We start from the raw sequence: 12,561 nt of genomic DNA, 5'->3' as shown, positions 1-12,561 counted from the left end.
ATTACCGTATCTTTATGACAAGCTTAGTGCAAATTTGAGTGTTTAGGATAGTGGTCGTATTATTTATCTAACGAGCTTGATAATTTCACGTCGAAATGAAAACACCTTGGACAATATTCGCAAGAATTGATCCGCTCCAGCGCTGTGGTTCTTCTGAACCGTAAGCTGGGTCAAGTGACGTTTCTAAAACTACTTCATCGGGACCCGTGACTCGTCGGGGGAATTTATCAAGGATCATCTCCGATGTCGCGCAAAATACTCAAGATCCTGGTCTGTGAACGTTCGCCCATCCCGACGTTTTCACATGTTCCAACATCGCCTCGGAGGCGTACCAACAATCCATCAATCAATCCGATGACACGCGTAGATGGAATGGCCATAAATATCGAGCCGCGAATAGGTGGTTTTGAGGTAGCAGCACCGGTTTTTCACCATCGATGCAACGCTGAATCGCAGTTAAAACGCAGGCAACACTTTACTCCGTTAAAGAAGACTTGGCTCATGAAGGCGGATCTGCAGTTCCTTTAAACGCAGCCGACCCTGTTTAACTTATATTTTTAATATGCATCGTTTAAGAATTTTTACGCCGTGTAACCAGCCCGGATTTTTAATATGACAGCAGGCTGCGGTGGGTTTTTGGTGCAGCTGCTGGCTGCAAGGGTCGTTAAGAGTTCACGTTGGTGTAATACGTCCGCTAAGTGATCCGGTGGTAGATGATTAAACGGGACAAGTACCATTACCGACATTCAATTTCAATCTTCGGGAACTCTTCGTCGTTAATCTCCTTTTCCATTCGGCATGAAACTTCTTCCAAACGAAGGGCAAGCAGTGTCCACCGCCTTGAAACTCAACAATTTTCAGCCATATTACTCTCTTCGATATTGGTTCTTATAACTCACCGTGAGAAAGAAAGGAGGAAACACAATTTCGAGAGGCTTATACTCAGGGACTCTCGAGCCTACATCGATCCGGCCGTAAAAAAGTCAATTGACTAAAACCATGGAATTTACATTTCAATTCGACTCCTGCAATCTTTGAACTCGCTGGTTGAAGAGGGCCTCCGTCGACGGCGCTGTACCGCGGATAAAAGTATAGACATCGTAACTCTGTACATGGTGGAGTAGCGACGATGGCGGTGGAGGTTGCTGGTCGGATGAATGAAAGGCAAGCCTTCGCCGGGTAAGGACGAAGGGCAAGTACGAAGAACTGGAGAAAGGGGCGAAGGAGGTGGTGGCTGAGAAATGCCTCGATATATCAGCGCTAAGCTGCTCTGTCAGACGCACTCAGATATTATCCTGAATATGGTTGATGGATGCGGAGAAACTCTTCTCCCCGTGGTGGAAACCCTCGTCAATATATGTATATTATAAATATACACGCTTGCTTATTGTTCGGTCAAGATCCAGAATTCGGTTCTCGATTAACCTCCGGAGCTTTTTATCAGCGCGAGCAGCAACGGATGTAGGCACACCTACACGTACGCCTTCGAACTCGGAAATTCAATTATAACTTGGAGTTGTGCGGGTGCATCGATTTCTTTTCCCGCAGCTCAACCAGAGATATGAACTTGAACATTTCGTTGAAAACTCTGCCAGGCTGTCACCGATAACTTCCATTGCTCATTTTCCGCTGAAATAAACTTCCTGACCTTCTTCGTACGGACTGAAAATCACCATCCCGACGACAAAAGCCTTGCAGCTTTCGGAAAGGAAGCTGCGGGACTGCAGGGAATGTAATTTGGAATTATCAGGGTTGACTAAGCTGGTCAAATAGAGGTTCTTTTTATGGGACCCTCAAAGCGACAAAATTGGAAACAGTCGTGAATGTGTGCATTCCAACAAGAACAAAATAGTTCTTGCCCCCATTCAGACATTCGCATACAGTGGGTTACGTGCTTGCCAACTCAAGCCCACAGGCAGCGAAACTTATTTGCTGCTCTCAAAGTTACACAGAGGCTAGATTAATCCGTTCCATACTGGTACTTTCACGTGCTGATTCAGACTTTCATTCCTCTCGCAGCGGTTCTCTTTGCATTCGGGTATCTGACCGCCCTTTATTCAAAGTGTCAGAGACCTTAAAAAGCTCTAAACTGCCAAGTTGTGGTGTCTCGTAATTTCTTCAACTTCTTCGATGAAACTGATTCGACCGCGTATGGTACGTATCGATGATAAAACTAAACGGTATATCAGGTCCATTTCTGCTTCGATTACCGCGTTCCAAACGCGACTCTCAATATCAAAGAGCCGGTACGTATCCAGCTTCCGTAGCAACTTTCAACCGCGACTTTATGACTCTCTAAAACTCTCCGAAGCTCGAAGAACCTTCCTGAAAGTACGACAACTAGCAGAGCACGCTAAGCACTTTCTATCGGGTATATGAGATCATAGAGTTCAAACTCGTTCATCTTTAAAGACCAGCCTGGAAGTTTCTTACGGTTTTGTTTTTTCCTTCTTCTCAAACACAATTCATGGGACGCGGTTTAGTTCACCTCCCTTCTCTCTCCCACAAAAGTTTATCAACCGGAAGCTGTATGGAATAAAAAAAAAAAAAAAAACAAAGTAAAAGAAAACAGGAATAAAAAAAAACCACCTACGGTTAATATCGACTACTGTTTCTTCGAGTTAAGGGCTGTACTCTTCTCTGCATTCAGTCTTACTTCGAATCTTATAGTCCGTCTTAGAGTATCTCGTTCTATCTCTCTGACTTGGGACAGCCCTCTAATGAGGCTGGCTCTCCTAATTGGCGAACCCTCTTAGAAGTCAGAACTTGGACAGCTGCTACTGCTACCCTAGGTTAAGGCTTGAGAAACGGAAGCGGAAGTGCAAGCAGATATTTATTTGGCTTCCGCACTCTGATGAGAGATCATTTTAGGTTAGAAACTCCGAGTAGTTACTTTTCGAATTGATCCACGATTTTCCTATCACGCTTCCGTACTTCTTTCGCCAACTAATTACCGCTCAGTTCAGTAATTTGGCGTTAGCGGATGTATTATATACACCTGATACTATTTCCAGTTTTGCTGATTTTGGGAATCCAAAAACTAGACTAGATAATTTACTTATTTTCCCTTCTACATGACTGAAAGTGCGATGTTTTCATTTTCGAATTGAAGAAATTTCGAATTGACAAATCGGTAAGCGATTCGTGCAGCATTGGGGAAGAACTAAAATGACGGATAATGGTTTTTATTTACGGAAGCATCTGATTCAGTCGCTTTTTCACCCCTTTCCGAGGTACAGCGTTCGGTCCTTGAACCGCATAGCACCCCGAAGAGCATTCACTTTTCCTCTCTCAACGAATGATTACCGCTAAATGCTCTCCGGTAAGTTCCTTGTACCACTTTCCGGATGGTATTAATGAAATGCTGAACTCATCCTTACATTTTTCTGTGAAAAATTACTTGAGACTATCCTCAACTAATTAGCATAGTGTATACATATAGCTAGCTGCTAAGAGTTTCTATAATCGAGTTTTTATGTAAGTGGACCCAGAAAATTCTCAAACCCACTATTTCTCTGTCTCTCTCTCTCTCTCTCTTCAATGGGATTTCACTCAAAATAGAGACTCTATGAAATAATGTTAACCACAAATTATTTATCGGGAACAAATGCCAGGATCATGAACAGAGTCGCAATAGAAATCATCCCTCCATTCGCGCCGGGTGAAAGTTATTCGTTTATTCGTTCCACGAATTATATCCCACTGCTGCTCGACTGTCTTTGGCTGTAAATGTGTTAATCCCAATTGATTATCACTCCAGAGTTTTAATTGATTGGCTGGGATCGCGCAACATGATTCAGAAACAAAAAACTACCATTGCTGGGTGAAATATCAAAGAGTTCTAAAGTACCAAGGATCCCTCTCAGCTACTGGACTGAACAAAGTATCCCTCCGTATCCTTCTCATTCTCTCGCTCTCTCTCTCTCTCTTTCTCTCTCTCTTTCTCTCTATCGTTCTTCGGGTGTCTTTCTTCCTCTTCATCACTCTCCGCCTCATGTTCTACACTACATCACCGGCCATTCTCATCCATTATTACAGACCGATAGTACAACACGAACTGTGAGATCAATTCCAGAGTATAATCTGTTTCGCTTCGCGGTTAGAGTCGACCATTTTTTAAACACCTGAAAATGGAAGAATCGAATTAGCGTAATGTACCGATCTCATTGCGCGGCAAAAGGTGTAATGAGTTCGAAGATGATGACGAATTTGAATAGATGGGAAACTGGGATTGCCCGAAAACAAACAGAATTCTACAGCTACGTCGCAGACGAGTCGGTAATACGAGTGACTAGGCGGTGCTGGGTGCAGGGCAAGGGATTAACGTGGCTGCGAGAATAGATTACATTAATATATAACAAACCAGTAGCGCCACCTGGGTTTTAATAACGAGGCTATACCGTGAAACGAAAGTAGGCACCAACGTGCCCACCCGCCTTCCGTCGTATGCCAAAGCACTATTACATGATTTCCATAATCTAGGGTTGGCTCTGTCTTCTCCGGGTCTCAAAAATGCAAAATACATTTCCAAGCAAAATTGCACGCACCGCTCTGCTCTACGCCTCTTTCGACGGCTATTCACATGAAAATTACAACATATCAGATATTTTTTAACACCTTTTCTTGTAGTATCGATCGATGACTCGTTATCGGCGATTGACGAATGTATCGTCCTCGGTTACACACCGTGGACACGTAAATACTGTGACCATTGTGACCATCGGTGTTAGGGTTCCCCAGGATGGCTATGGGGCAGTTAATGTCTAGATTTCCTTGGCACGTTCATCGACCAAACCCACGTTCAGTGGTTTAATTTACCCGTAGCAGTGTAGCGGTGCACTTTGCGAACGATTTCCAGATGCACTATAAACGCTGGAACCATAAATCTTCGGGAATCCGATACGTGACCAAGAGATCGAGAGTTTAGAACAGCTGATTCGAGATACAAGAAGCAAGAGTTGCAACACTGTAGAGCTTGGCAGGACACGGGGAATGGGGGAAAGGAGAAAGAGGATCGGTGGTCGCCGCGAAGGAAGTTGGTGCGAGAAGAGAGGAAGGTTAGAGTGTGAGCCAGGGTGTAAATTTCCATTGTTTTCTCTTGAAAAGAGGTGCAGGGATCCAGCCTTTGTAAACTCTGCCGACGTTTAAGTACTTACCATCTCCTTGCGGTTCCTAACTTTCTTTTATAACTTTCATTATTTCACGGACCACGAATATACCTTGGCTACTAAAAAAAGAAGAAAGATATAATAATCATAATAGTAAGAAAGGAGCGAACCCAACAAACGGACGCCCTTTCATTTTAACCTACCTCTGCGACATGCGACACTGGGAAAATTTTAAGTCAAAATATTCCTCACTTGAAAAAGTCATGCTTCATCTCATTTTTATACGTTATATCACCACGGCCATTCTTTTTATTACTTTCTTTCTATAACCGACTCATTCGATCGCGATATCATCAACGTTTTTAACCGGTATGAAACTTGTGGATTTGTAGAATTGATTTATCATTTGTTTTAAGAAGAAGCGGAAGAAAAGAAACAACGAGACGTAGAATAACCGTGCTCGCCTAGGAAGAACACTCGACGTACTTTGTTGAATAAAATAACAATCATTGTATTTCGACGAAATTCACTACGCGTTTGCCCTCAGATATTCCGACAAGTAAAACCGAGAGAATTCGAGTCCATCGGGTAATTTATTTTCAAATAAAAATTTAGATGAGCTTTATTTCATCAAGCTTCCATCCGCTCCCTCGGAACATCTTCTTTCAAGTGGCCTTACGAAACGGTACGTCGGTTAATTCAAAAAATGATGAGGGGGAAAAATTGCAAAGAAATATGGAAATTGAGAGGAAAATTTTTACTCATATAATTTTAATCGCAGTATCGTACCAAGGGGTGTACATAATTTGAGCAGGAGTTTTCATTCAAGAATTCATCTCGGACTTGGGATAACAAGTTCGGTCGGTTATTCGCCTGAGTCGGTGCAAGGGGAAATTCCGAATTCACCAATGGTTTCTATACACGAGACACCAGCTGCATCGAGGCTAGTCGCGTTGGTTTAAAGATTCGCCGTTACCTTCGACGGCGTTACATCCCTGGTTCATTTGAATATCAACTAAAAGTTACCGGGTCTAGAATCGAGTTTCAAATGAAGATTAGCCGCGATTCCATTCGCTACTGTACAACGCCGGCCATAAGCTGACGGCATTTTCCTTCGCCGTTTAATGACTGCAGTGCAGGTATCGTTACATGAACCCCGGTTTTTAGTGCGGTCTTTTAGTTTCCCGTCCGATATTCCGCGCCTCCTATCTGTCTCTAAACCCTGAGGCAATCTCGCAAATGCACCGGCACATCCTTCCGTCCTTCTGTTGGTCCTTTACCACGGGTCTTAGTAAAGGAGGAATTCTGTACAGGCATCTGCCCCTTCGTAAATTTTCGACAATACCCATGCCGTGCGATCGGACCTGTAAGCTTTGAAGATTAAACTCAACAATAGTACCAAATTATACGATACGATTTCTCCTTGGCGTGAAAGAGCAAGGCTTCATATTCCCTTCAAACCGATATTCACACCGTGCCAAATTTTAACAAGTCTTAAATTCATGGTGCTTATTTCTCACTGATTTCAGGTTTGAGGTGTAAGATAGTGAATCTAAACAGAAAAACGAAAGCTTGAATATTTGTTGCTCCAAGCTTTCGGATTAAAAATAACGTTTCTTAGGTTGGAAGAATTGCGATAATTATTTTGCATGATTTTTCGGGCTGCTCTGGTAAAGAATGCGAAAAACAGGGCTTAAGCCCACCACCTTGGTCTCGCCAATTTGAATTTCGCAATCCTCGAAGAGTAGAATCCGTGATGAACAGGCCAAAAAACTCACGGAAACGTCTCTTCTGATAAAAAAGAAGTCCGCGATCGCGTTTCTCGATAAAGAGCTGAACGGGCTTGACTTGAAACCTGAAGAAAACGATCACCCGGCAAGCGAGTAATCGCCGATCGAGCTGCGAACCTATTCGATGACGAAAGGACGGGCACTCGTAACGAGACCTCTGTAACTCAGAATGAGTAATTCATAAGATAACAGCCGTGTAAATCTCACTTTACGATGTCGAGTCTAGCCTGGAATTATCGAGGGGGAGATTCCCGGCCGATGGTTGGGCGCGAATGGGAAGTTGGAGGAACCGGAGACGGGGCGATGTCGGAGATATCAAATCGGCAAAGTCCAGCTAAGAACGAACAGCATCCTCTTACGTGTCTTGACCGTAATACACTAACCTGTTCCTGGGAGGCTCTCGGAGGCGTAAAACTCCACTCTTATAAATGGACAGAACTCGTCTCGAGCGGACCGATATAACGAAGAGGAGGAAACTCTTAACTAGTTAGTACAGTTATCGTGAAAGCTCGTATAACTCGGCAGCACGGAGTTTCACCTAAGAGGCATGGTATAGGTGTATTATTACAGTTTTACCGGCGATATGAAGTGGCGGATTAATGAGCTTACACCCTCGCAGTAAAACTAATCTTTTCGAGACGACCGAGGATAAATAAAATTCCGATCGTAAAGGAATACTGGAAAACATGGAGCTTGCGAAAAGAGACGGTTAACAGTTGCGAATTTCAACAGACCGAATGTCAGAGAGAAAGAAAAAAAGAGAATTACGAGAGGAAGGAGGAGGTAGATGGATAGATATGTAGGTAGATTTTATTAATCCACAGCAATACTGAATAAGGATATCCTTCTTTGCTTTACAAAAAAGCAGCATGTAAGGCAAACAGATAACTTTACAAAAGTGATGCTTAACCTAAGAGCGAGTGCAAAAAAGTTAACAAATAAACGAAATTACATCAAATTAGAAAACCATGAGAAAAAAAAGAGAAAGAGGGCAATATTGATATTGAAAATTAATCCAATCAATTGAATTATATACATACATTATTATATATATACATACACCTGTCGTTTAAATCTGTTCAGCAATACCTTTATATCTTATCTGTGATTTATAGGTAAAACGTCACGAATGCCTGTTGTAGATATAACTAATGACTTTGCACCCTTTGCAAACTGAACAACGATTAATCACTGTCGTTTGCCGTGCAGAGGACTGTATGGTTTATACCTACGCGATAGTTTAAAAAGAAACTTTCATCCTCCCGCAGCCACCGTCGCGTCACCCCGTCGATGATCCCTTTCTCCGCGTCGATTAAGGGGATCCGATTGTTCCTTGGACTTCCGGAATATATTACAACTGTTACTCGGATGGATTTTTATATCCATTGATCTATTTTTCTACGGGTTTACTTGAATGTTTTTCAAATTTTCATCGATTTTATGCGGAAAGAAGACTTGTAAACTTGTGTTTACTTTCATTTTGTATAGGTTTCTTTCTCCCATAAAATATACCGAATCGAAAAAAGAAATTTGCGAAATCTTTTGGAAGAATTCATTGAGAATTCAAAAGATCGGATGCATAACCAAAGATCAATGAAAACGAGCCGTAGAAACAGTATTTTTTCAATTCAAATCAGTTCAATTATTGGTTAAAAAACAATATCGAGTATTATCGAAACTTTTTATCGGCTGTGCTTTCTTTTTGTCACAAAATAACTTTTGTATGCATGAGTTTAAAGCGAACCGCTATGTTTGTTTCGGATTTTGTTTATCACTTTTCGAAATCACATGATAAAATTGAATTTAGAAATTGAAAATAAAATTACCACCGTACAATCGTATAGTAAAATTTTCGAGGACTTCAGTTTCCGAGTAATTAAAACTTACGTAAAATCTAAATCTAAAGTTAGCATTAAACTCTAACAGCACGTTAAAAATATGCCACCGATTGTTGAGAAAAATGACCTACAAGCCGACAAAGAATGCAGCATGCGTGTAATTATTTATACACCACGTTGCCTTATTATGCCATACTCTCTGTCGCTTGTGTTTTCTCTACCGCTCTGTGAAAGCGAGTAATATTTTTCCATCGAATGCACTCGCGTTATAAAAATAAATGGCAAAAGTATCCGATGTGCTTGTGGGAACAAAGGCTTCTATCCTTGTACGGAAGCGAGGTAAAAATCGTTCACGATTTATAATGCAGTGTTATTATTGTTTATAATTATTGCATTGAAGGCCGTTTGTTTATGCAACGTGTCTCTGCAGTTGTCTTATTGTTCACATCTCTTATTATTCCTATGTATAATTAATATACACGATGTACCATCGAATGGTAGCCTGTGAAATATCTCGTATCTTTGGTATACATGATAAGGTGTTTTCATTAAATCGGATTGTCGACTCATTTTTCATTTGCTATGCCAAAAGAACGTTTTCAACAGCGTAAGAAACGCGCTCTGTTTCTCATCACATCCACGCGGTGGTATTCGGTTCGGATTTTCACCCACCCTTGCCATGGGGAGCAGCCCTTAAATGTAAGGATTTATATCCTACCAGGACTACGTGATATCCGGTAGACGTGTGTTTTACATCAGCCACTTATCACGGGCGCGAGAGCAAAACGTTTTACGGAGTAGTTTCCTTTTTTCATTAATTTATATACACCTAGAGCGAAACGAGTGTTAATTTTTAATCGTAGATATATTTTGCCCGGATTCTAGTTTATACAACATTTTTTTTCATCGTTATTCATTCAATTATTCAGCTAACGGGGATGTGTTTAAATACAGACGAGATGTGACGTGAAGTAATGGAATGAGAAAAATACCCACGATTGTGTGTTTCAATGCTAAGTTTACAAGTGTATGACATACAAGATGCAGAGGTGAAGAAATTCGCTTAAAAACTGTGAAAGTACCAGGACCAGACCGACCGTCAATTTGCGGGTGACGCAATTTTAATGGCCAAAGTTCTACACCTAACTTAAAGCCAAAGTGTTGGGGGAAAATTATTATGGAAAAAAGTTGAATGCAAATTTCGTTTTCAAAACTAAATTTTGAGTATAAAGTTTCTGCTTCGACCTTTCGTGAAGTTGTGTAGAAAAAAAAAAAAAAAACAAACAAAAACAACAAAATAAAACCGTACTTCCATAACTTAGGTTTATTATAATTTCGCCTCTATTAATACAAGACAATTAATTTCATTCTGGAATCAGTAACTTCTGAATTTTCTGAATTCTCCGTAAGTTGGAAATGTATTGTAATTTGGAAGCCCGGAAATTCAGTCCACTAAAATTGTTGCATACATTTGCAAAATAAAAGCTGATATACTTTTCGAATAAAGAACAATGCAGCAAAATTAACGAATAAAATAATTTAGCAAAAATGTGCATCAGGTCACGCGCATCGAAATTGGGAAACGATTTATCTCTACGGGAATGCGGCAGGTGGTGATATTCAGCCAAACAAACGCGTGCATTTGGTTAATCCCTTTAATTGCACTATATGTAATAAGTACAATAAACAGCAACCCTTCGCGTAAGCTCGGCATTTGAGCGTGCCAAAATGGAATTAGATAACGTGAACGTTTAATTGAAACGCCGTAGGCGCGCGTGTTGGTGATACGTGTTACGACAGAAGGAATTTATAGGAACCGTTTCGAAACTTTATAACCGACACGTGGAGAAAATTTGACCTGCAAATTTCATTTCCGCATTGAATTTTAGTTCGATTTTTTTTTTCCTTGTGTTTTAGACACCCGGTGTTGTTCAGATGCATTTTTTGTGCATTTTGTTCGTCGACACTTTAGCAAAGGAAAACAAATTTTGTCAGTAATTAATTATCCCGTATTATAATTTCCAGCGGAATCGATAACATACAGTGCGAATGAAAAAGCAGTAAGAATGTTTTTAGAGGATCCTGTTATGTTCTTAATTTTATACACTATAAGGTTTTATTTGGGATTTTGCGATGTGTTATACTTTATATTAAAGTTTGAGCAAGTACAATTTATAGAATGAGATTAAATTTACTAAAGCAAAGACATCTCAGAAGCGGGATGATGAAAAGAAGGCGATATAATGTATGAGATCTCTAATTCCAGTCTGATTTCTATGTTAATATAATGTTATTACATGTGAAGAATCGATTAGCAGTGCAAAAGAGGTCGCTCAATAAATTTAGTTGAAAAGATATTATAAATTTAAAATTGTATAAACATAAAATGATTCGAAACAGGAAACAAATTACAAACAAATAGGCGATTCGTAATGGGATATAATTATATATGAAAACGGTGGCTTACAGCCTCAGACGTAATTCTTGGCGACTGATTATTTGTAACTTTAATTCTGATTCACGGAAAACAGTGATTTCATTAAATTCTAGGATATAAATGACTCGTCGACTCACATTAAGATAACAGGTTCTTTGAGAACTCGCAGCGAAGTTGACGGCATAAATTGCACGGCTCAAACAATGTGACGTCCGTTAGATTGAATTACAGATGATACGAGGATCGATGGTTGAGACAAGCCTCTTGTTCAGTTGCGCGATACGGAAAAGCCTGGCATGGTACAGAAATCCGAGTCAAAGTTCAGTCGAAATAAGACCAAGCGAAGCAAGCGATCCGAGCGAAGCGCTAATTGCTATGATACAAACAGAATAAATGTTAAAAAAAAAAAACACCAAGTTTACAGAGGATGTCTGATATGATTAACCTACTCCTTGCGGGCGAGATAAAATTTCTATCGCTGATAATTTGTGATGCGTGAATTCAAATGATGCATGTGACTAACGAGTCTGCGTATACTGGTCAGGATCTTAGGCCGTTTCGCTTAAATCCAATCGAGAATCGACGAAAATACGGTGATCTGCCGGGGTAGCGCAAATAAAATAGAGGATAACACGTGACTCGGGTATACGTAGTATAGATCATCCATCAACAGTTTAACATACCCCTCGATCCGTTACAGCACTGTATTCATTCTCCGAAAGAATCGCCTGCAAAAATGAAACAAATCAAAGGATTTCAGTTCTAAGTTGTGGAATTCACATTTTTTTTTTTTGTTTTTTTTTGCAGCTGCATCAACAGGGCAGACTTGATAAGAGTCCACGACGGAAGAGGTACGACCGCACCATCAATAGCCGTGCTCTGCAACCATGGTGCCGAAATTGAGGTCCTCAGCACCGGCGCTGATCTCTACGTCGAGTTCGTCGCGAATTCAGACTGGCCTGGTCAAGGCTTCAAGGCAATATTCCAGTTCCAACCCTTGGACGACTCGCCGCCTTCTCTTGGTAAGTTGAGTAATTGAAAAATTCAAATATTTTCAATAAAGCCTGCTCGGTGGGCGGAGGAGAGATTTACAAAATTCAATGGGTTATCATTTTTGATATGCAATGAACATGCGTTCGGCATTGCCCTGCAGGAATGAAGCTCTACGGGCAAATCGAGGCAATCTAATAACAAACTCGACACGCCTTGCGGAGGAAATATTATATACCCACCTCATACATTTTTGCCTGAATATTTTCTGTCAAAGGGGGAAAAAAAAAGTCGCCTGGGGATTAACTGCAAACCGAAGTCTTTTCTCGGCTGGGTAAATTTATATTTCTTTTCGTTATTCAGGGGGTCGAAAAGGAGATCGGTTGTTTTTTTTTTTT

General features: G+C 40.7%; 1 protein-coding gene across 1 annotated transcript in view; it reads left to right on the top strand.

Moving 5' to 3' along the window:
- Sol1 overlaps window positions 1-12,561 on the top strand; it is a 359,519-nt gene that overhangs the window by 196,981 nt on the left and 149,977 nt on the right. Inside the window, exon 7 of the mRNA XM_046615171.2 lies at window positions 11,981-12,195. Coding sequence (XP_046471127.1) covers window positions 11,981-12,195 — 215 coding nt within the window. The remainder of the gene's footprint in view (window positions 1-11,980; window positions 12,196-12,561) is intronic.

This window comes from Neodiprion pinetum, chromosome 1, assembly GCF_021155775.2.
Source record: "Neodiprion pinetum isolate iyNeoPine1 chromosome 1, iyNeoPine1.2, whole genome shotgun sequence".
NCBI lineage: Eukaryota > Metazoa > Arthropoda > Insecta > Hymenoptera > Diprionidae > Neodiprion > Neodiprion pinetum.
This window is presented reverse-complemented; position numbering and strand designations above follow the sequence as displayed.